Genomic DNA, 25,157 nt, shown 5'->3' on the forward strand with positions numbered 1-25,157 from the left:
GTGACTGCATTCTAAACGGACAATCCGATCAAAACAAAAACAAATCTGGCCTTAATTGGGTAAGTTGGCTGGACATTTTCCGCGATGATCGTATTAACAAGCATTTCAAATACCACGAGCAGTTCTTTCTCTTTCTGTTCTAATACCGTAGTCACTACTATTAAACACGGGGAAACGTTTATGAACAATCAAAACAAGATAAACCTCTCAAACAGCGGAAGAAACTCGGCACGTGCGCTATCGCCGCGGTGAAGCGATGTCACGTGATCCCAATTTTGACGCAAGAATGACGGCAGCGCCGGCGTTTCTAGTAGTCGCCTTCGAGCCCAGCATTATTCTCCCCAGTGAAGAGACAGCGACACCCAGGTAGCTTGCGTCACCCGTTTTCTTCATCTCGTTGTAACCAAATGAAATCGAGACCCTTGGCTCCCCTTGTTATTTTCACTTGTGGTTTATGGCTGTCTTTTGTTTATCTACATTTTTCAGTTTGTCACACTTAATTCACTTGTTGCATTCAGTGTTATTTTCGTTGATTTGTACCCTTTGTGTGTTATTTTGTGACATTGCTCTATGGAATAACACTAACATTTTTCTACCTCTGTAAGATCAAATGCATGATCTTTTAGACAGCATTAATATATGCAGGTGCCATCGCACTATTCTGTCTGGTGACTGGGAGTTCCCTTGAATGAAACATGGCTCAAACCAGGCCGATGGGCTACATGGTTAAGATATTTACAAGATGTACGTTTGAGCATGTTGTAAATGACAGTGTGCCTAAAAATACATTCATTACTAGTCCTGCTATTCGTTTGCTTTCTCCTGCACGTTGCATTTCTCCAGAAGTATTGTAATCTGCAGAGCTACAGCATGGCATTTTCCAATGTGCTACAGTTTACAGAGCACTTGCTCAGTGCTCTGAACATAAAATGAGACCCCACAGTGACTTCGAATTGAATTTAATAAGTTCTATTAACATGTAAACATGACATACACACACATGCATGCCGATATATTGAAGAAAAAAAAAAGAGTGTCATGAGGAAGGCCATATAGCAAGTCCATTGCTGTTATTATGTATACAGCTCAGATTACAAAAAAAAATGCAAAATTTTACTGTTGAAAAGAAATGTTGAGGTTTCGATTTACAACGTAGTAAGTTTCAAACAGTGACTAGTTTGCTGCCATTTTTGCAAGCCAGAGTTAGAAGTAAGTGTACACTGCATTAGTTGAAACGTTTTCCTGTGCCAAGACGTATTATCACCAGTTGGCCATCTCTTCCTGCTACAATGCAGGACAACAGTGCTTGGGAGATAAATAGATACCAGAGGTACAACATCTGTATATGTCACTGCCTTATGACAATGAATAAAGCAGAACTTCGCCGAGCAGAAGATAAAAAAAATTGCCATATAGCTATGTTAAATAAGTCCCTCGCGTGCATTTTGCCTTCATTCTGCCACACTTACTCACTGAGAAACCATTGTTTGCAAGTCACTTTCCCATGTAAAGGCGCATAGCATTGTAAATGATGCATCGCCTCAACGTAAAAAGAAAAGCAAGAACAGATAGGTGCAACCCGTTTTGTTACTGTGGGAAGGGCAGTGAAAATGGTGACAAGTTCGAATGCAGTACATGTGTGCTGCTGCTGCTGCTGCAAAATAAAAGGGCTCGAAATAAAATTCTGCACATGTGACGTAAGTAGCTGCAGCTGTAGTAGTTGAAAAATGTACAACCCGGTCACCCGCAGAAGTCGGTCACCATCACAATGCGTGTCTCTCGCAAGCATTCTAAAAAGTGTCGACACCTAGGCCACCTTGTGGCTTTGAGTGCTAAATATATTTATAAAGCGCTGCACACTTCGATAATGGGAAGGTAGCTAAATGACGCACAGGCTGCAGTTAGCTTAGCCAACTACAATGCAGACATGTTTAAATGCTTTCGCATTTACAGGGCAAGGATCCGTTCCTTCATGTCTAAGTATTGACAGAGAAATGCTTGGCGACAACTCTGGGGCCTCAACCTGACCTTTAAACTCCCAAGTTCTTTACTGAAAAAATGCATAAAATCTCATAAATTTATTTACTTTGTCAATTTTCTGCATGTAGGCCTAACATCTTCATTAAAAAAAAAAAGCGCCAGCTGTATGGTTTATCCATTGTGTTCAATTGAGACATTAAAAATGTAAGACATTAACAGATAAATTTTCTCAATTACACAGACATCTGCAATAACTTTCTCTACACTCATGACAGCCCAAAGCCATCAATTATTGGCGGAACGAGATGATGTGCTTGAGTGGTTGCCGCAGAGCAAAGCACAGTGCACCTGCAACAAACTGGATTCGTCCTTGACAACATCGGTGCAGACTGGCAGGACAAGTACAGCTTGGGCTTGGGAGTTTAAAGGGTTCAAGACTGAAAGTGCACCGATAACTTTTGACAAGAGTGAGCTTTGCATGTAAACTTTGTCTACTGCTGCCTTTTATGGCAAATGTGTCCGTTTTCCAGAAACAGGACCCTCTAAAGCAACTGCTACAGGCGACACTGCAGAATGCACGATTAGCTCCCATGTTGATCGCAGATCACAGGCCACTTTAGTCAGCCTGAACTTCCTTAAGTGGCCCGTGAAAAATGCTATGCAGCCATTGCTGCAAAGCAATAGACCTGTGCCAGGTTCTAAAGAAGTACTGACATGAAATTTTCAACTTGTGAAATTTTTGTGGCGAATGAAGGTTCTAAACCTGAAAAAAAGAAAATAGTGGCGACCACCACAGCCTCCAAATATAATTTACTACAATACTTGTTCTTATGAACCAGTTTTGGCTTCGTGGATGCGAAAGTGGATGCGTCATGATGACATGATGCGCTGGCTTGATCCATTCCTGCAACCACTGCAGCTGCCACAAGCAAGTGCAGTCAGATGAAATGCATGAAGCATTACTGCTCATTTTAGGGCGAATAGCTTTCTTTGTCCCTTTTGCCCGTTTCTGTGGTTGGCTGGTTGGTGTCCCAAGGTTGGTGGTCAAAGGTAGGACTTCGCACAGACGTGTAGTGTGTACGCGCGCAGTCAAGTTGTGTGGTGCGTTTGTTGCCAAATGCCAACTGTTATAGCTCTTTGAGACGCCCTTGCTGTCCACCTATACCACCACTACAGATGTGCTGGTTAACGGCTCTGCTCTCTACGAAATAACGCAACAAAACGACAAACCTAGCCTGAATATCCTCACTGGAACAAATATGTGCACTCAATTGCACCATTCTTTTAATAAAGCAAGCAGTTTTCTTGAAGTGTTTGGCAATTCAATTATAATAACAATCATCGTTGATAGTTCCTGCACATTATTTTTTTTTATGAGTAAGGAGATTGGACATAGTCTTATCACTACATAACGTCAGAAAATTTTGCTTTGCTTGATGGCCGTCACTATAATGCCAATGAGTCACTATAAAGTCTTTTACGTGCAAGAAGCATTTGACATAATTTATACAACATTGAAAATATGTGTCAGTACTCCTTTAAGGAACAACAACTGCCAAGGCAGAGCATAGACGAAGCAGACTAACACCTGCTGTCCATCTAGTATGCGCTGCTGCCCACAAAACACAAGAAAACCTTATAAATGTAAATCATTTAGAAAACCCCGGAGAGGTCACGCAAACAGATGGTTTTTCTTTTTCGTTAGCTGCTCAACCTAGATAATGACCGAGACGAAGAGGAGACAACGGGGTAAAAAATGGGTCTTGTACAGCAAGAGCACATGCTAAGCTGCATAGAAAAAGCAATTCTTGAAAAGAGCACATAGCTACCATCATGTGCTCTTCTACCAGCTACCCAGGGTAGACTGTTAACTAAGTTCACAAGAAGACGTGACAGCGTCACTGCGATGGTTGCCTTTGCTTAGCTGCCCAGTATTAACTCTAGTCCACTGTCTTTTAGCATTTGTGTGTGCGACTTTCACAGCTCCCGCCTCCTCCCAACTAGAAACTGTTTCATCATCAATATTTGTCACTTCCTACTCAGGCACTGAACGTTCAAGGTAATACGTGTACTCACAAGTGGCAACAGCTCTGCAGCAAGCTTTTATGGCTGCTGCTACACATGTGCTTGGAGTCTCTGGTTAATTGAACACCTGTGCAGTTCATCTGTCAAGACTGTTGATAAGACATGTTGATAAGTCTTAAAAAAAATGACAGGGCAGGTCTTTTGAGGGCAATCAAATTAATTACAAGCAAATCAGTCAGGCAAGTCATTTAGAGGGTGCTCACTGCTGGGCAAAAGTCAGCCTTTGTTTTGTTTGTAGACTTGACAAGACACGCAGTGAACTCTCTCGTTCAAAAGCTTTGATAACTAAGCAAATGGCCAAGTGGTAAGAACTCAACAGTGGAAACTTCTGCCTAGTAAAAACAGGATCTCAATCGTTTAAAAAAAGAAACTTGTTTTTTTTTTTTCAGTCCTACAGAATAAAAAGAAAGTCAGCCGACTGTGACAAAAGTAAAGCTGCAGGTATACAGATGCTAAAAATTATGTTCCCCAATCTCTTCCCATCGACATACAGACATGGTCCCCACAAACAGCAGCACAATTTGAGACAATTTTCTCAAACGTTACATACACCGGATGCGCCGAGTCAGCTTTACATTAAGAGCACCACACATGACAGGAGCACTGCAATTGAGAAAATGCATTCCTATCCCTGCTGCAACGAGCCGTGCCTGAAACGTGCAGTTCGCATTTTATACCAGAAGACATGAGCTTCTCGGCAACACCGCAACGAATTTCATTCTTCTATCGAGCTACACGCAACACCACATCACATGGAGGCAGCTCACAAATTCCAGCTGCTACATGCAACTATATACCTGAAGATGCCTTCAAGGGTCTTTCATATGTAGCGAAAATTGCAGCCACACACCTATTCGCTGCAAGAAAGTCAAAGAGCAGCTCAAACTGCGAAATGCACTACAAACGCGACAGAGTGCCTTAAAATTTGTACGCCCCTTTGCAAGTGGTTCGGTCCGAGTTTCCTTTCCTTTCTCATCAAACATGCAATAGCTGCACACACAATATAAGATACAATCTGTTAAGCAATATCGTAGTTTGGTTCACAGTCCTGCTGAATTTCTCGTTGTACACAGCTTGCGGACGTCGCCTCTTCGTCCTCAACCGCCGCCTGGCCATTTCGTGCAGCGACGGGTGAGGCCAACGTGGGAGGTGCCGTGGGCGCCACCTGCGTCGGCGACATCTGGATGCGGAGTCTGACCGAGTCGACGACGTCCAGCAGGTTCTTGGCGTCGATGGCGAGAGCATGGGCAGAGCTCAGCATGCCGCGGCGGTACTCGGCATCGAGCGTTGTCTTTGAGTATTTGATGGCCAGCTTCATGGCTTGCACCAGGTTGGCCATGTCCTTGCTCAGGACGCGATGAGCCATCTCCACCTGGTTAAGACGGCACGAAAGTACCACCTTTGGTGCAAGGCTTTGGCTGTTTAAACTCCAAATCATTTTATTGGATAAGATGTCAAGTTTGCCTCAGAGGTTCGAGGTTTCCGCTCAATTGGATATGTGTAAAATTAGCTTTCAAAAAATCGAAATTTGGCTGTGCTAAGTATGGCATCACAAATTTCTAAGTATTTTCTCATATTTGGGCTATTCTGGCACAGGAAGAACATCGGAAGTTGCTAAATTGAGTCTTTGATACACTTAAAAAGCAGCATAGCTTTTTAAGACGCTTTTTAAAAAGCAAAGCTTTTTAAGTAGACGCTGGCAAAATCCATGACGTCATGGCAGCCAAATGCAGCAACTTCAACGTAGCATCCCCATCAGTGTTCAACTTTTCTTGCTTTTTTCGTGTACAAAGCCTCCTCTCAGGATAACAGTGGCTGTTTTGCTGTTGCAGGGGTGTAACATACTAACACAGCTTGACTTAATCCTCTCTAGTGTTTCATACAAGGTAACATCTGAAGAATAACTTTACATATCCGTTCGTCATGACTAGTGCTCAATTTGGATTCCACCCATTGCCCGGTGTGTCATGTGCTACACATATTTTTGATTAGCTCTTCAACTGGCCAAGCTTTGGGCTGTGCATCACCCCTGTGAAGAGCAGGGCATAGCCATGATATACCAGAGAAGCATACAGCAAGAGACTGCAAATAAGCTCACCTCCTTTTTGGACCATAGGGGAAAGAAAGTCATGAGATCATCCACACTGGCCAAAAGGCTTCGCAACTCCAAGCCAACATTCTGCAAAGAAAAAGCCATCATGATCATCAAATTTGGTGCTGCGTAGCTCTGTAGACTGTGTACACATATATGTAATCTGCGTACATATTTAGCCATCCTGCATGACGAAACACAGCTCAGGATCATTACAGTATTGCCAACTGATCAAGGCAGGAAAAAAAAACAATCACTGGTGCCAAGACCTGCCAATAATGGCAGGTCTTCGTATGGCTAATGACTGCAACATTAGCCGAACCAACAAAGTCGCATCTGACATGAGAATACCTTTGTTATATCCGACACTCACTACAAGAGCACAATTATAACACGCAATATCAGCAAGAACCATTTCAGATTTACTTAGTTATATTCATGTTTGTTGTATTGAGGTTCTGACTGTACCACATAATACCCCACCCCACTGTAATGCCTCAACATGCGCGATGAGTGAAAAGCAAAAAGTAAAGGCCTGCCAACAATTGTATATGAAACGTTTGTAGAAGACAAGCCAGTGAGTACCGACTATCTGGTTCAGCTATAAGAGCATGCAGTGATATCGCCTGCAAGAACCTCAGAAAAAGCTGCTTACCCGCCAACAATAGCACAAGCAACAGCCCATCTTAATTCCTTTACACAAACTGCCAGACAGATTAATCTTCCCATCAGCATCATAGTTCATGCTGATCCTGCACATTTTAAGTCTGCCACTGAAACACTTCTTGCCTGATTACGTCATCTGCTTGTAGTATCTGCAGCATCTTTTTCACTATGTTTCTGCTGATGCCTTACTGTGCTTACAGAATTTTGTGGCTCTTTATTTACCTGTATTGTACCTGTTAATAATGCCTCTTAATTTGCTGTTTTATACCTGTTAATTTGTTACAGCCTCTTTTTTTACACAATGAATACCCTATTTGTCTATTTCTGTACAGTAGAACCTCAGTGTTACGTTCCAGAAGAATAAAATGTGAGAAAAAACGTACTAAGTGGGAAAACATACGATCCGAAGGCACCGAAAAATTTGGCACACTCATCTGTAGTTGACATCTACGTAAGGTGAAGTATTGTGCGAAAAGTTGCAACTAGAGACCCTGACACAAGCCGAGCTGGTGGGGCCAGAGCAGCCTCGCTATTCCTATGTTTCTATTCCTATTCCTATGTTCCTCGCTATTTATATACCGTATTTACCCGCGTATAACCCGCCCCTGCGTATAACCCGCACCCCTAACTTTGAACTCGGCGGAAAAAAAAAAAAAAAAACTCGCGTATAACCCGCACGTTTACCTGAAAAAAAAAAATGAGCGCTAGAAAGATGCAACTCACACTCAGTGATCATTTCGTTTTCAGAACATTTATTCAAACGACCGCCACCACGTCACTGGTTATCCGATTCTTAATCGTCGCCGCTCTCACTACTGCCATCCGAGGCTTCATCGCCACTCTCAAAGACGTAGTCGTCCTCGGAACCATCCAAACTATTACTGATCGCACATTTTTTAAAGCTTTTCCGCACCAAATCGGCCGGTATCGCTTTCCACGCATCCACGATCCACTGGCACAGCAATGGAATATCAGGCCTTCGCACGCGTCCCGTCGGTGTGAGGGCGTAAATGCCGTCGGCCATCCACTGGGCATACAGCCGCTTCACGTGTGCCTTGAACGGCTTGTTCAGGCACACGTCGAGTGGCTGTAGCATGGACGTCATGCCGCCAGGTATTATGACGAGGTCGGTGCTGGTCTCGGCAAGGCGAGCCTTCACCGCATCAGTGCAGTGGCCTCTGAAGGAATCTAGTACGAGCATCGACCGGCGTGCCAGCAAGGCACCTGGTCTTCGCTCCCAGATTACTCGAAGCCAGTCACCGACTAGGCCACTGTTCATCCACGAATTTTCTTCCGCACACACAACGATTCCTGGGGGCAGTGGAATGCTAGGTAGCGTCTTGCGTTTGAAAATGACATACGGGCGCAGTTTCGTGCCGTCAGCCAAAGCGCATAGCATGACTGTGCAGCGCAGCTTGGCATTTCCGCCGGTCAGCACGCTGACTGATTTGGAGCCCTTTTTTTCCATGGTCGTGTCCATCGGCATCTCAAAGTACACAGGTGTTTGATCAGCATTTCCCACCTGAGACAGCAAATAGCTGTGCTCCTTCCGAAGTGCGATCACATATCGTTGAAAGTTCAACAACTTTTCCTCGTAGGCTTCAGGAAGCCGCTGGCACATGGTTGTTCGCCGCCGCATAGAAAATCCATGTCTTCGCATGAAGCGCTGAAGCCATCCACGGCTTGCACGAAACTCACGTGGAATGTTCAATTCCCGGGCCAACTTCAGGGCTTCCATTTGCGCCATCTCAGTCGAAACAGCGTGGCCACGACTTCTCTGCTCCTCAATGAACTTCGCAAGCTGCGTCTCGAGGTGGGGGTACGCGCCAGTCTTCGGACCCCGAAACGCTCGCCTGTCCCGGTTCGTTGCTTCGAGACTCTCTTTTTTCTTCCTCCAGTCGCGAATGCACGACTCGTCGACGTCATGCTGTCTTGCAGCAGCTCTGTTGCCGATTTCTTCGGCAGCGGCTATAATCTTTAGCTTCTCTTTCGCTGTGAAACACTGCCGTCGAGTCGCACTCATGATGCCAAAACAAAGCAGGCAAACAGTGCAAACTGGGGTAAGTACACTAAACAGCGCCTAACGCGAGGCTCAACAATGCTGGCCTTTCGTTGGCCCTTCATCGGCTTGACAAGCGTCGATGACGATGGGGATGGCGGACTACACGGGGAGGCCGCCGCACATTGCGGTGAAGCCGACCCCCCCCCCCCCCTCCCAAGGAAAAAATTCGCAGATAACCCGCACCCCCACTTTTTAAACGCGTTTTTTCACATTTTGGTGCGGGTTATACGCGAATAAATACGGTACCTATCACCATGCATTCCAGAGTAATCACTAGTGCTCTCATAGATTCGAGATTGTTAGACAAAAATATGTTGCCACCAACTGGCAGAAACCTTCATGAAATTTCAAATACAGCGAACACTGAGTGATGACATGATAGCAGTGATAGCTCGGTGAAAAAAGTAACTGACAAAAATGGAAAAATAACACCACACACAAGGCAATATGTATTATCATGTAGTGACAGTGAAAAACCAGATAGTGTGAAGGAAGAGTCAATCTCTTCATTGGGCAAACTTGTGCCAAGAAAAAAAGCGACAATCAAAAGACTGACTGTGGCAAGCACAGTCATCGCTCACCGAACTTGATCTTGTGGGTCAAGTTCATCGACTGTTTATACATGTCCCACTGTACACTCCAGAGTAATCACTGGTGCTTGCACGCATTCAAGAACGTTTGCAAACGCCATTTGCAAAGTGCACTCCGTCTGATTACACGTCGCTTTCGCTATAGATCTGGTGAAAAACATTCATGAAAGTTCCTTTACAGCAGATGTTTCTTGCACTAAGCGTTAACTTGATAAGTGATAGTCTGGTGCAAGGCAGTCACTGGCAAAATGTAAGACAATGCACGCACGGCAATACCACTGGGACCACTGTTCAGCTCACCTTGACCAAGTCTAGGTACTCTTCCGCCCTGGCCTCAGTGACTCCCTGGGAAAGCTGCATGACCGAGCGGACCACGCGGGTGGTGCATTCGTACACGTGGTCGTTGGTCCGGTCAGTCTCCAGCGTTGGAGGCTGCGCTGCCGGCATCATCTCTGGCTTGGGAGGCGGATATGGCTGCGACTGCTGGACAATGGGGCTTTTCTGCATTTTGTGGGGCATTACAAGTGCATGTAATTTATTTCTCAATATACCATTTCACATGTTGTCAAATCACCAGGAGTTAAAATCTGTTTTTCCTGAAACCTGCTCCAATAACATTCAGAATGACTCTGCAGTATAAACTGTTCGCAACATATAAATGCAAGCCGCTTCTAAAAGAACACAGGGTGGTTTCTTAATTATTTGCTTGAAGCACCCCTCCATATAGCATGCTGTTATAATCTGCCGCTTATGGAGCTGCCCTAATATTGTGTATGCATGTGTATTTGAAGTGTGGTAGCACAAATGGCAGCACAGGCCATATTGTGCCAATTTACGCACTATGGATATTATCAGCAAACATCTTTCATTATTTTGTGTTTATGGCATGTACAAACTTCGCTTAGGTAACGTGTTGAATTTAAGAATCTGAAAGTTTAGGTAACCTGCTCACTCTCGGAAGCTGAAAACCCTGTTACGGCAGATTGAAGGATTATCGTTGCGCATAAGTAGGCTGGGTATCGCAAAACAGAGTGTTGGTGAGCCTCTTTGCCAAGCGCTGCCTTTTGCTGTGTCCTGTCTATAGAAAACTGCATGCAAACATCGAAATTGGAAAATAATAGTAGTTGGTCAGTAGTAACCTGTCAGTAGAGTTTGCTGCAACTTGCTCAATACACTTTGCATATTCTTGTTGGAATAGAAATGTGAGTAAGCCCTTTTCTTCTAGTACGCAGTTTTATAGTGTTCTTGTCGGCAACTGGAGACGAGGCTTGGTGCGACAGAGACATGAATGCTTCAACAAAAAAAAAAAACACTCAACAACGAGCAAAGCACATAGGATGAATTCCAAATGTTAAGCAAGAAACAACGCCACGTACAGGTTTCTTATCTACCATGGAGTATTCTAGTGATCCCATGGAAACTTCCTCTTGGTTGAGTGGTCCTGGGCTCGTTACAACTGTGGGAAAGAGAAAGACGAGTAAAAATGCTGGTTAAAAGAAATTCTGAGGTTTCAGGAAGTAAAATTAAGCTCTGATTATGAGGCACACCCTAGTGGGGGACTTGGCATTAATTTTGCCCACATGGGGTTCTTTAATGTGAACCTAAATCTTAAGCACACAAGTGTTTTTGCATTGTGCCCCCATTGAAGTGCGGCCATCGTGGCCATGATCGAATCCCCGAGCTCGAGCTTAGCAGCGCAACACCGTAGTAGGTAAAAAATCCTGCTCACAGACAGCACTGTAAAACTAAGTGCCTCGTCATACAAAAAGTTAAAGGCCTAATTTAACTGTAATAAAATTTCACTTTGGATACAGTATTGGTCAAAAAATGAGTAATATACAGTACTAAGGCAATCCTGACAAAGCCGTGCGGCTGCTAATTGTTTAATTTTCTTATGAACAGGCTTTAAATAGCGCCTAAACAGATGACACATGCACCTTGTGGTTAATGGTTATGATGCGAATCCCAGCACATGGCCTCCAAAATATTCAGTGTGCTGTGGGCACTATCCGTAACGGTGGTCATACTGAGGTGCTGCATTGGTTCTCATCATTTCCGGTGAGCAGTGATGGTTTCGTACCAAAAATGTTCTGGCATAAACTCTATTGAAAAAGATTGCTTTTGAAAGCTTTTAATAGTACCAGGCATGTTTTTTTTTTGTCTGCACCAAATTTTTTTAAATTGCCTGCGGCAGATAGCACAATTCTAATCCCGGAGCTAAATTACTCTATGAGGCAGCCATTACTTCTATGCGAACTCAAAAAGCTTAATTGAAGAATTAACACGATTGCTCTAATTAACATTTTAATGAATTACTTAACAGCACATATTTAAATTTACGAATTGTAGCCAGTGAGTATGCAAGTTGTACCCACTTGGAACGAATTCTCAGGACTACGCCAGTTTCGAAATACTAATTTTCAGTGTCGAATGAAATGCATTGAGGTTCCAGTTATTACTGTGCTCAAATGCATGAAACAGCGTTTTTCTTTAAAAATGTAAGTTCAACAATAGGCATTTTTACTGGAAGTTTGACAGCACATATATCGAAACCAGTGCCATCCTCGGAATTCATTCCAAGTCGATATGCCTTGCAAACTTACTAGCTACAATTTGTAGGTTGAAATATGTGCCATAATGTAATTAATTAAAAAGTAAATTAGCGTAACCATCTTAATTAATCAGTTCAGCATTTTCATCTCTCGTAGAAGCAATGGTTAACTCAGCGAGCAAATTTAGGCTCAAGGATTAGAATTGTGCTATCTGCCGCAGGCAACGTTTAAATGTTTGGTGCAGCTAAAAAAAAAAACACCCCATATTACGATTCACTTGCATTCCAAAGAAAAGCTTTTCATGAAGGCTGCTGTATCTATGCCATCTGAAACTAGGCTTTTTACACGGTCAAATATATTGGTGCAATTGGCCTTTAAAGTTAACTTCATTTACCTGGTTAATTCAATAACAGCACTTTCATATAGCACGAGAACAAACTTGCACAAACTGGTATTACTTCCTATGATGTCACAGAGCAGACACTTAGAAGGGTAATAAGAAGGTTAAAACAGTTACCCGGGGAAGATGGGCTGGTACCATTCGCAATGCCTATGCTCCCTGCATCGGAAGTATCACTGCACGATGCACGAGGGCGATTGGGTGTTGTCTGGAATGAAACGGCACGTGATCAAACACTTCCTTGAAGGCACGGTTTCTTGCGTTAAACCCCATGCGCAGAAAGAGCTGCACCTGCCTTACATACGTCACAAAGTGGCCACCAGCAGTGGCTCAGCTTGATCGGCAAGACACAGGTTTTCGAACTTTAGCCATAGGGGAACCCGCAGCTGGCTTTTCCAAAGCATCAGTTAAGCCTCACGTTCTGATCCACCAATTACGCAAGCAGCAATGAAAGAATTACGCTAAACATCTTGCCTGGCTCATTAGGCTAATTAATTATGAAGTTATTAGTATCTATAAAGTTGCACTCTGTCACCATTACTTGTTTAACATTGGACAAAACATCCGAGTCGGCCCCGAAACGGCGGGTTTAATATAGTTAGCGTATCTGTTGCAGACATTCTTAAATTACCAAAAGCAATGAGAGATTTGTTTTAATATTTTGTTGAATATGTGACCACAAACAGCTTGGCACCTTCAGCCGTGCACTAGATAATGCACAACCCACAGTTAAAAAGTCCAAGAACAGTCGGAACGTCAGCACATCTAGTATTAGGCTTACCAAATAGAAATGCTGAAAGCAGTGTACCTAAGAATGCAATGTCTGAATTTGAAAGCAATTGGTATGGCTGCACCGGTGCAGAAAGAGTGCAAGAGGCACTTGCACTGGGCATTCAGAAAAGCCAAAAAGGGGGCAAACTGTCCAACCCATGAATTCCGCAAATCCCCTCCCAGAAACAGGGGTGCTGTACCAGACATCGTCAAATTCCACCGTGTTGTTGAATTCCTCCATCTCGGTGCTCTGAGCCAATAAGAAAGGGTGTAGCAGCCCTGTCAGTCATTGGAACCGACATGATGGTGGAATTTGGCAGTGTCCAAGGCTGGTATAATGTGCCGATTCTTCCCACTCTATGTTATGCTGCGCTTATCATCCATTGTTCCCGGCCGGCTGATCCCATTGATAACGCGGGAGAAGTATTGCTCCGACCAGTGAGAAAGTGCAATAATGAATGGCATTGGAACAGAGTCGTTACATTATCCCACGACAGAATAGCACCCCGAGCCAGCGCTATGGATGCAGACACAGAAAGGGAGCACTAAAAATATGAAGCACAATGCCGTTTTATAACACAGAGCCATCTTCTTGTGTGGCTTTACTAAGTCCACATCTTTACCACTGTCCTGTTTCAAGATGAGCAATAATTTTCACGTTAGCCCACTTCAAAAACACCTAAGTTATGAACCTCCTTCGATGGCACATTGCAAACATCATAAAAAAAAAATTTGTGCTGCTTCAAAGAGACAGCAATTAGCCAACTAGCCAATGTTTGTTTGCTAGCTGCTCTGTAGTGACAGCTCCCACGCTGGCTGCATTGAAGCACCACACCGTCAGCTTTCACCGCCACAGCCGTACAGACCCCTAACTGAGCTTCGACATGACGCTGGGAAAACGCAATGAGAAAAACAAAAATGATAGATAATTGGAGACATAAAATTGTGCAAATAAGTTTCTGTGTGTGAATGTGCTGTATACAAGGAAACTTTATTTTGTAATCATTGATAATAGGGAGTTTTAGAAATAATCCAACTAAGCATCTTTGCATAAGCAAAAGCCCACATAGTGCTTGCAATCTTTCGTATCCTCCTCTTACATTCTTTTGTACACCCAGCAGTTTGCATTCCCCAACCTTGAGTGCGCAAGATCTAAAACTCCCTAATTATATTTCAAAGCAAGAATTCGGGACTCTGGCTTTTCTTTGACCAACATTTGATACTGGACACAATGCCGCACACTGGCTTTCAGCGCCATACTAAAGTGGCTGTCTTCTGCGTTTCATATTTTTCTGTGTTCCATTTCTTAAGTTCTTGTGTCCTTGTTTTTGCTGCGCTACACTACATTCCATTCCTCTTAGCAGCTTCACTGTAAAAGCAATGCACCAGTTGCTGGACTCACCGGAAGGGGGTCGAAGTGGGTTGCCTCCTGACTCAGCCACCTCGAGTCTTCCTCCGTCTCCCGCTGCTGCATCTGCAATTTCATCTCCAGGAGCCGCTGTTCTAGGGTGTCGTTGTCCTGCACGAATTCCCAACGCCACACATACACCATCATGCCATGCACCGACTGAGTCCCTTGTCCAAGGATCACACGTTAGCACAGATGAGAACAATGTTCACAAACAGGTTTACGCTTACAATTTGCATTCAAGTTTATGCTCACGTTAAATGGATCTTACTTCCACACAGCTTGATAAATGACAACGCATACCATCTGTATTTCTGAATGCAGCATAGCTGATTAATTTGTGGGGTTTTAACATCTCGAAGCAACACTGTGGCTATGGAAACGCTGTTAACCAGAGTGCCAACTTAACGCTGACCACCTGGTGTTCTTTAACGACCACCAAATTTGAAGTACAGCAGTGTTCTTCCATTTAGCTCACATCAGATTATGGTATGACCACCACAGCCAAGGACTGTAACCGCGACTTTGTGGTTGACAACGCAGTGCCATGGCCACTGAGCCACTCTCGCCAGTCTTGAGTGTGTAGTTGCCGATGCACAATGCTGACTGCTTGTCGACAACACCATCCCTGCTTCTACGTGCTTTTCAATTTTTGAGCAAGAACAATAACGGGATCCAAAGTGGCTCCATTTTTTTCATTGGTTACAAGCGACAGATGACGAAGCCAGACAAAGCATATGAAAAAGTAATTTGTTATGTTTCATTGAAATGTCAAACTAATGAGGAAAAAAGGAAATTAAAATAAATGCAAAGACAACTTGCGGCAGGTGGCAGTCACACCCACATCTTCCGCATTTACGAATGCAGTGCATTACCGATTCGGTTACTACAACGGCCACCCTCTCGTCTGCTTTCGTGGATATTTGTGTATGGTGCAAAATTAGCAATGGGAGTGTTAACCAGTGCCACTCACAGCCAAGGCAGTAGATGTGGAACATTTTAGCTTTGCTGGTTTAATTTTTTGCTTTCTTCATATGGTAGTAACTCTTCTATTTTTTCACTCATGTGAAATGATAAAAAGTTAAATTCTAGGCTTTTACATGCCAAATCAATTATTTGATTATGAAGCATGCCGTAGTGGAGAACTCCACATTAATTGTGAACACTTCCGAGTTCTTTAATGTGCTTCTAAATCTAAGTACACAAGCATTTTTTTAATGCTGCCCCCATTGAAGTGCGGCTGCCGCGGCGTCAATCAAACCCGTGACCTCTAGAGCTCAGCGGCACAACCCCATAGCCAGTAAACTGCTGCAGCAAGTCGTGTGGAATGCTAAAGTTATTTGACATGGCTGTCTTGTAGAAAGCAATCAAATATTGATGTGCCCATGCCTCTAGCTACGCCTCTACAACCTGCACTTTCTCGATAGAGCGCTTGCGAAAGCCTGCAGAATTGTCGATGCAAAATAAGTCAATTAAAGCAAGGTGCAGGCAGCTCCCAATACAGATGCACTATCAAGCCATCAGCATTTTCTTTTTCTTTTTTTAACAATTCATGGACATAGTCACAATACGAGCTATGCAGATGTACAGTGACTCTCAAAAGTTTACGGGACATGGGTTCCATAGCAAACACCAATTTCTTCTCTCTTAAGGCACGGCATTTCTAATTTAATGAATCGCTGTGCAGGGGGCAATAATCCCCACAGATTGAAACTTTTAATTCATAGTTATGTGCTCAGGCCTCACAGGAATTTGGCATTTCAGCAAACCCCATTTCCTGTAACCTTCCTGTGGCTGAATGAACATTCCACACCAAAAAGAAAAGGAACACCTGTGTGTTCAAGCCGAGGTTTCTGCAGAAGCACAGATCTAGACCTTACTCGCTTATAATTGCTATGTGGTTCTTTCCCTGAAGAATCCTCATCATGGGACTCTTTCTTTTTTTTGAGTGCAGGATTAAGGAGAATTACCGGACTGATGTGCTAATATGGCCCTCCCACCCACAATGGCGCACCATTTACACAGAATCCAAATCTAAAAGCAACAATCGAACCTTAACACAACAAACACAGGTATAAAACATTAAATATAACAAGTATCTCAAATTTAGTTGGCCATGTTTCATTTCAATGAACACACTATTGCTACAGAAGAATCTAATGTGCAAATACACAAGACAATATTGTTTACAGCAAGGTGAATATTTGTTCCCTCTTCACTTCCGGCTCAATATCTGTATTTCGAGACCAATAATGTCAAATGCTCAGCAAGAAAAACTTGATGTGGCACATGCTAAACACGCATAAGCATGTTGGCCAGTGGCCTGTCTTAGCTGGCTTGCAGCTGACAAGCCAACCTGCCAGACAATCTTAAGCAATCACCTTGGTCGCATGGTATGATCACATGGTTGCTATTAATGAGAAGGTGGAATGCCATTTAGACTTAGCACATACCGGCACGGCAGGCCTCCAATGGGCCATCAAAATTAACAGGATAGCCTTTGATGGCCTGTCAAAGGCATCAGATGCTTGCATTTCTTTAGCATAGACCAGATCATGCTTTTTTATTTCACCAGTGTCAGCGTGCGTGTTTAAACGAATATTGGATATAACAAAGGCACTTTTCTATCAGATGCAACTTCGTGATGATGAGGTGCGACTGTATAAGCAGTCATCATCTCAGCAGCAGCCTCACAAGCCAGGCCACTTAACAAAAGCCAAGAAACAGAAAATACCACACAAAAAGAATGGCACACAACAAGAGAACACAACGTCAATGGTGTGCAGGAAGCAAACTACAACAGCTACACAGCGGGCAAATGCAAATACTCGCCTCACAAGCTGGCTTATTCTCATGCAGCCACAAAGGCAAAAACCAAAATCAGCTTTATCAAATCAAGTTGGGAGGCTCACCGGGCTAACGATGATATGGGAACATGCCAAGGACATGGAGACTACAACACATACAGCAGAGAGGCAAGCAATAAGTATGGGAAGGGCACGGCCGAGCAAGCTGGTGAAAACCAATTGTGACATACCACGAGGTTGTCGTAACTCTCCTGCTCAAGGACGAGGTCCTGAAATGGGTAGTGAACAGCATCAGTGGAGGACAGACAGACTTAAGGTAGTGGAGGCCACTCTACAAACTACAAATGTTTTTCAAGGATTAAGGAGGCAACAGTTAGTAGAGCTCCTATGAGTCAACTGTGAACTCCTCCTCTTTCTCAGTGCGCGTCTCCAATGGTTAGATTTAATGGGCATTGTCAGCACAAAGTTTATATGTCATTATATTTGTCACCAAGAGATGGCGCAGTTGTGGCCCAAATGAAGAGACACCTGCTGGTGACAAATGTAACTGCTCTGGCTATAAGAAATTTTTTTTGTTATTAAAGAACATCCCCATGTTTTTCTGTGAATTTATGAGAACTGCATCTTGTTATACTTCATACTTCTCAAATTATCAAATCTTTTATTTTTCTGTTACACTTGGATCACCATGTGTATCTAAAATATGTGCATATTGTATACATGCACTGAGTAATGCATTAATTGAAAAGAATTTGTGGGTATACAGTGGCCTACATTTTTGTTCTGACAACTTTAGAACAAGATTTCATGCTTACGGCTGCTTTGTTTTCACTCAAATTCCACAGAAAGATGGTATTGCTTGGTCCCCATCAATTAACAGAACACTTGGCATGGTTGTTTACCTTATTTGTCTAAAATTTTACTCATATACAGGTGGGCAAATCCTTGCCATGTGTACGCAGTTTGCTTCTTCGATGGAGAGCTGCACATCTAATGCTAGCTTTCTTTTCCTTTTGACCAACCAGGCAAGCTACAAACTGGCCAAGTGATGTGGTCACACTGTTTAAAGCTATAGACTAAAAGACAAACTTAAGAGCCACGAGAGCTAACAGTTAATAACATCCAAATTTCGAGAGGGGGGGGGGGGCTGGGGTTAGAAAACGTCACACAAAGAGGGGAGATGAGCTCCCCGACTGCAGAGATGAGGCCATTGACCTGTGAGGCGAGGCTTGACCTTTGACCCGCTGCTCCCGCTGACACGGCAGCGCCCCCTCGAGGGGATGCCGATGAAGACGTTGTGCTTCCTGCCATGCTACCCCCCGTCGTGCTGCTGCCATCGGCATTGCTGCCGCCGCTCCCCAGCGCACTGCCTGGGGCGCTTGGGGCGCCACCACCACCACCAGCTAGGTCCTGTACCGTGAATGTGTTGGTTGGCGAAGCAGGCGCCACATAGGCCCAGGCCGGGGGCAGGCTGCCATCGTTCTCCTGAAGCAGCTGGGCCAGGACCTCGGGCGTCTGGGCCACGATGTAGGTGCCCACGGTCGGGGTCGGCGTCTGCGCGCGGCTCCCTCGGTCGACGGGGTGCCGGGAAGGCTGCGACACGATTCAGAGAGTCCTGGCACAATTGCAAAGGCAGCACAGGCATGCGAGCATGAGAGAGAACAAATTCGGAAGACGTAAGCTGTTCAACTGTGTCCGCAATGAGAAGAAGCAGAGACAGTGGCTAGCACAAATGGCAGATGCGAAATCAAATAGTACCGCAACTTAGACGCAGCCCTTCCCAATATATACCAGGTTATCTATTTTCATTCACTGCTGGTGCATGCACATGTTTCATAATCATCTGCAATACTGTTGCTCACCTTGGGTGGTGGCTCATCAGATCCAGAAGAACCTGCAAAATGAGCATAGTGATATTTGTATCTTAATAATAATGATATGAAGAATAAGAATAATGATCTATCTGCTACACTATTCTTTGTCACTTCCTTGTGGAGTAAAAAGCACGAAACAATGTGACAAAGAAACGACTGGACAGAAACTCTTTCTTGTCCAGACATTTCTTCGTCACAAGATTTAGTGTCTTTTATACCATAAGGAAGTATGAACGTAGCTAGCCCAGCAACAGGTATCATTTGTCATTTCCATTTAGGACCAGTGACTTGTTGTAGAACCAGCACAAAACAGCTTGAGAATATTTTTTTTTTCCAGGACTATCAGCTACTTGTTGGCAGCCAAGGCATAGGTGCTATATTTTAGTCCTAAGTCATTTTTCTTAATGCATAGAACAACCACAACAACAAAAAGAAGCAAGGAAAAAGAAGGCCAATAGGTAAAGAATCAATATAACAAGCTAATGACAATAAAAAAAAAAACACAGTGTATATGTCACCAAGTGGTAAGAGCTCAGTTGCCGAGCAATGGTAGGAGGAAGAAAAGATGATAAGAATGTGGAACAAATGATATATCAATATCAACATGCATCAACCAACAACACTGTGTGTCATAGCAGTAGATACACAGTAGATAAAACTGAATCGACGCACAACAAGCTTGTAACGTCAGTGAAGACGAAATTGTGGTCACCGGCCAAGTTTGAAGTTTACTTTTACCCCACCGGTACATGGCAAAATTGTATGAGTGGCAAAGATGGTGTCCAAGATGAAAAAAGGAAAGGTAGAGGCGTTTCAGAGCCCATACGGGTTCCTTGGTCACACTCCTTCACACTCTTTTTCTTAATCACTGACCATACAAGTTCCTTGGGTGTGATGAAGGAACCAACATGGGCTCTGGAACATCACTAACTTTCTTCGTCTTTAAATTCTATCAGTGAGTGCAATTTCACCTTCACCGACCATACAAATTGTTGTCAATCCCTTGACTGCTTGTGCTAAAGAAGTAGCAACATCAGGTGGGAGGAAGCTCCAATCTTAAAGGAAAGACTATCGCGCTCGGAGGCTGAGCGTGCCGCAACTTACCCCAGGACATGGCCTGCACCCGGCGGTTCTCCCGCCTCATGGTGTCCTCCAGCTGATGCCGTTCCTCGGCCAGAATTTCACTGCGAACACAACGGAATCCACACGCATCTTAATTTTCGCATTTTTCTCCACTTCTCCGAGCACCAGAAATGCAGCCTCTAAACAATCTCCGGGAAAGACCAATGCGACAGTGTATGTACGTCACAGTTCCTCAATGCCAATTGTGTCTTATGATAGTGAAGTGACATGGCTCGTAGGACAGAAACCCTTTTCGGGTCGAAAGCCAGTCTGCCTAGTTACCACTGCTGCTGCCCTGAGAGGCTTCATCTTTCTAGGTGCAGAGGTGCCACCAAAGGGGCATAAATAGCAGTCACCAATCGCCTATGCCTTCCTCAGACTTTTGGTGTGTGCCTGGGCCAGCCTCACTTGCTTTTGCCAATAGGCCCGTATTCTCAATCAATCACTTTTGGGAATACTTTCACTCTCGCTTGACATGGCATGTGATACCAATCCTTTCTGTGATAACTAAATGGTCACAGCGCCAGAGCCCTCTCAAGTTATTTTTGTAGGAAACTGCATGGGTTTAGTTCCACACCTTGAATGAAGTATGGCTCCTTACGAGTTCATGAGAGAAAAGGAGAGATGTCTGCTTCAGCACTGGTGCCATTGAGTTGACACTGAAAGCACCCAGCTGCAAAATTAGTGCAACTCAAGAATTGCCATGCAGTATTCTTAAGGAATAATGACTACACTTCACTCAAGGGAAGGCACAACAGTACCCTATGTGCATAATCAATGCATCACAACTCTCGAAGAAAGATAAACATCTGAAGCCTTTGCTTAGCATTCCTGTGCATTCAACGACACGTTGTGGACTGGAACGCACCACTTTAATTGGTAGCTCCCGTCGAAAACAAGAAATGTAACTCTGATGCCACTGCCTAAAATGGTTAGCAAAAGGTGAACACTGTAACCAACTTCATCAAACGTATTTCCTGAATGCTGTCATTAAAAAAAAAAAAAGGCACTACACCTATCTTCACTCTACTCCTGAGTGGCTTTTACTAGTGGAGGATGGCCCGCCTAAAGAGGACGGCCTGCCTAATGTGGTGAAACTTTCACATCTGGCTTCAAGAAAGTGATCTTCCATCTTGATCTACTTATTTGCCTAAAAATATATAGCCACACTACTCACTCTATGGCCATGCTCACGGTTCCAAGCTTCAGGATGGGGTGTCATTCCTCACCTGAGCACCTGCTTGACATCACGAAAGCAGGGCCGCTTGGAGGGTTCGTAGGACCAGCACTGGGACATGAGGCTGTACAGGCGAGGAGGACAGTCGGGAGGAAGCGGCAGCCGCTCGCCATCCTCGATGCGGCCAATCACGTCGTTGTTCTTGACACCCTGAAAGGGCTTGACGCCCAACATCAGGATCTCCCACATGCACACACCTGCGAAGACAACAAGGTCGTGTTTGTCATCCGGGATGGCTCCAAAGAGCCTAAACGATCGCCACTTGAATCAAGCCAAAAGTGAAACCAAATATTTATTTCAATATCTAAACACAATCAAACATAAGATATAACTAGACAGAAATACTGCGAAGCAGCAGTCGAGGCAACCTTTATGCAGCTGCGCGGAGAGACTTGGCAAACACCCAGCACAGCACATGATGATGATGAGGATGATACATTATCATCTTTGGGACACTCTTCTGGACACTTAGCTGTACATTTGGTAACACAATAAAATGATTTGGTATGAGATAATTATATAATAAATGCCCACAATAATTGCCATGCATTTAAACAAACAAATCAGTACTATTACCTTTCCTTCTTCCTTTCTTTCCCAATATCGCAGTTCCACACTACTGATCATAATACTCTGCTATCTTCAGTCAAACCATAATTAGCCATTGCATAGGTGCAAATAAATAAATAAATAAATATGTGACATGGAACTCCTCCGCTTGCATTAGCTAGCTCTTGACACATTTGCAAGCTCATCCACAAACAACCTTAACATTGGGTGATGCCTATAAACTGAAAAGTTGTATCTTTCATCATGCTATCTTTTGCTGTGTTACAGTTCCCCCACAAGAACCACTTTGACATGCTTTTTTCTTTTTGGGGGGGGGGGAAGCTGGGGGCAAGGGGGGTATGGGAGAATGGCGAATGCTTTCCTTCACTCCTGATCATTTGAAGCACTATCCTTCTCTACCACCCACACAGCCACAGCAGCTGTGAACTTCGATACATCCTGCTCAATCCTCTACTCTCACGCATGTCAAAGGGTAGAAAGTAGTATTTAGTAAATTAAAGAGAGGGTGCTGCCACTCAAACGAAGACTTCCAGTTTTTCTCAAGCCTCAAGCTAACAGGCACTTCTTTCACTGTCCTACTTAAAAGCACTTCCGTAGTATCCAGTACCAATCAGCTTTGCTAACAAAATCATTAGCTTCAAATGCTCTTGATTAATTAATTAATTAAATTCTGGGTTTTTACGTGCCACAGCCACCATCTGATTATGAGGCACACCATAGTGGGGGGACTCTGGTTTAATTTTGACCACCTGGGGGGGGGTGGGGGTGAACAAGCATCTAAATCTATGTATACCAGCGTTCTTGCATCTTGCTCCCATCGAAATATGGTTATCAGGGCCGGGATCACACCTATAACCTCGAGCTCGGCAGCGCAACGCCATAGCCACCAAGCTACTGCGGTGGGTAACAGCTCCCGAGGCTCCTCAGTGAACCAACAGCAGCTGCCAATTCGGCAGCATACTACTGTGTTATCAGGTTCTGGTGAGAATTCCTACTGACAGGCAGAAGCACGACATAATGAAATAACTTCGATCGGTGCCGCGAAAGGGGCATGGCTCACCAAACATCCAGACGTCGCTGGCGGCTGTGAAGCGCCTGAAGTTAATGGACTCCGGTGCCATCCACTTGATCGGCAGCTTCCCGCGAGAAGCCTTGTAGTAGGAATGATCCTCCACCCAGCGGGACAGGCCAAAGTCCCCCAGCTTGACACAGTCGTGTGATGACACCAGCACGTTTCGCGCTGCTATGTCCCTGCACCATGGTGTCGTGTACGCTCAACACGCGCAGACTCCGCATTTTGCAGGTATTGATGCCCTGCTCACATTGTGTGTGACGGATTGATTGATTGATTGATCAGTCGATAGATCGATTCACAGGATTTACAGCGTTTGTAGTGGAATTCGCGGAACAGATTCAAGGTTTGTCAAGGACTTGCAAGGCAGAGACAAACAATTTTCATGAATCAAAGCACCATCATTTTTAACAGCCTTGAAAACAAAATGCTGTATTGCACAATGAGCAAAAATTTAAAAAAGATTAAATTACCCAAGGAACAAAGGAAGTGCTTTTTCGCACAGACCATCAATAGCACACATTTCTTTTCAAAGCTTGCCCTGATCAAATGACTCTTGTCGATTACATACAAACTTAATTAATGATTATTTACGTTTAGATGTAGGACACAAGCCACAGCAAATTTGGAACAGGACAAGATGACACAGTGTTTATAGATCAGTGACTTTTTCACCAACTTTGCTGTTGGCCATGTCACCTGCTTCAGGAACTTGTCTAAACAAACTTGTTCGAAGCAAGTACCTCTCTCTAGCATTCTTTCACAATCAGAAGACTTCCAACAGAAGGCTCAGGGACTGTTATTTGAAACATTTTTTTTTTCAACGTGATTTATCTTTTGTTAAATTTGATGCAACATTCCTGAAATTGTAGAGCAAGCCCGAATTCACAAACATTGTGAAAAATTTGGAAGCGTTGGCAGGTATGGCGATGTATTGTGAAGGTTGTGGGTTCGGCTCCCACAGTACTCAAATTTCAGAAATGCCTAAAGTACTGCCATCAATTGCGTGTCGGCTAAAGCTTCAAGGTTGTGCCACTTTAGTCAGCCTAACTCCACACACAGCCATCTTTCATGTATGAAGTAATTTCTTTCCACCTTTAATATCACTGGACAATCCCACTAGAAGTCTGTTTATACAGCACAATAGAATGAATATGCCATCCGCTTACCTGTGAACATATTTCTTGCTTTCCAGATAAGACAGCGCTGTGCTCAGCTGGTAGGCATACTGAATAAGAGTGGCCAAGTCTAGCCGATGCTTATTGTTCTGCAGGTAGGCCCGCATCTGAAATGCCCATAAATCATCCCAAGTTCAAGTCTGGAGATGTTCATTTGATTTGATTCATCTGATAGGTTGTTCTTAGCGTAAGTGACTAACTCAAGTGTACTATGCAAATGTACCAGGTATAATATTTGAAATGCTGGCAACATTTTGTCATCAGCTTTCCCACGTATGATTGTCAAATGAGCACATAGGAATAACATGAGGAAAACGAAACAAGCAAATATGCACATATACAATGTAACAACGACCACTTGCAGCCGACGCTTAAATCAATGAACATTGTCATGGACACGCTCAGACACTTCGTACAAATGCAAGGAGGGCTTGGCTATATAAGTTTCCTGGATAGATTGGGTCCATGCAGAGTTAAGCTCTCTCTCTGCAAATACCGCAAAAGCACACAAAGAAAGAACAGTGTCGCATTTCCTGTTCCTTACCTCTCCGTGTTTGGCCAACTCCATGACGATCCAGATGGGTGAGCCCGAGCAGATGCCAATGAGCCTGATAATGTGGGGGTGATCAAACTGCTGCATGATATCTGCAAAGCAATCACAATCACATTTGCTCAGCACAGGCCGTGCACT

The 25,157-nt window shown here is 44.0% G+C and overlaps 1 protein-coding gene across 4 annotated transcripts in view; it reads right to left on the bottom strand.

Moving 5' to 3' along the window:
• Positions 1-943: 943 nt before the first annotated feature.
• The window catches only part of LOC126527282 (focal adhesion kinase 1-like), an 82,207-nt gene continuing 57,993 nt past the window's right edge, over positions 944-25,157 (bottom strand). For 2 of the 4 annotated variants that reach the window (XM_055068645.2, XM_050175063.3), the window contains exons 16-29: positions 25,011-25,111; positions 24,458-24,573; positions 23,277-23,467; positions 21,639-21,843; positions 20,392-20,471; positions 19,276-19,307; positions 18,629-19,006; positions 17,644-17,682; positions 14,601-14,717; positions 12,545-12,635; positions 10,852-10,931; positions 9,776-9,976; positions 6,164-6,244; positions 944-5,437 (exon numbers count right to left, since the gene is read on the bottom strand). In XM_055068645.2, coding sequence (XP_054924620.1) covers positions 5,084-5,437; positions 6,164-6,244; positions 9,776-9,976; positions 10,852-10,931; positions 12,545-12,635; positions 14,601-14,717; positions 17,644-17,682; positions 18,629-19,006; positions 19,276-19,307; positions 20,392-20,471; positions 21,639-21,843; positions 23,277-23,467; positions 24,458-24,573; positions 25,011-25,111 — 2,066 coding nt within the window. In that variant the 3' untranslated portion in view covers positions 944-5,083. The remainder of the gene's footprint in view (positions 5,438-6,163; positions 6,245-9,775; positions 9,977-10,851; positions 10,932-12,544; positions 12,636-14,600; positions 14,718-17,643; positions 17,683-18,628; positions 19,007-19,275; positions 19,308-20,391; positions 20,472-21,638; positions 21,844-23,276; positions 23,468-24,457; positions 24,574-25,010; positions 25,112-25,157) is intronic. The other 2 variants (XM_050175065.3, XM_050175066.3) reach the window with 2 other exon arrangements.

Source organism: Dermacentor andersoni, chromosome 9, assembly GCF_023375885.2.
Source record: "Dermacentor andersoni chromosome 9, qqDerAnde1_hic_scaffold, whole genome shotgun sequence".
NCBI classification, from domain to species: Eukaryota; Metazoa; Arthropoda; class Arachnida; order Ixodida; family Ixodidae; genus Dermacentor; species Dermacentor andersoni.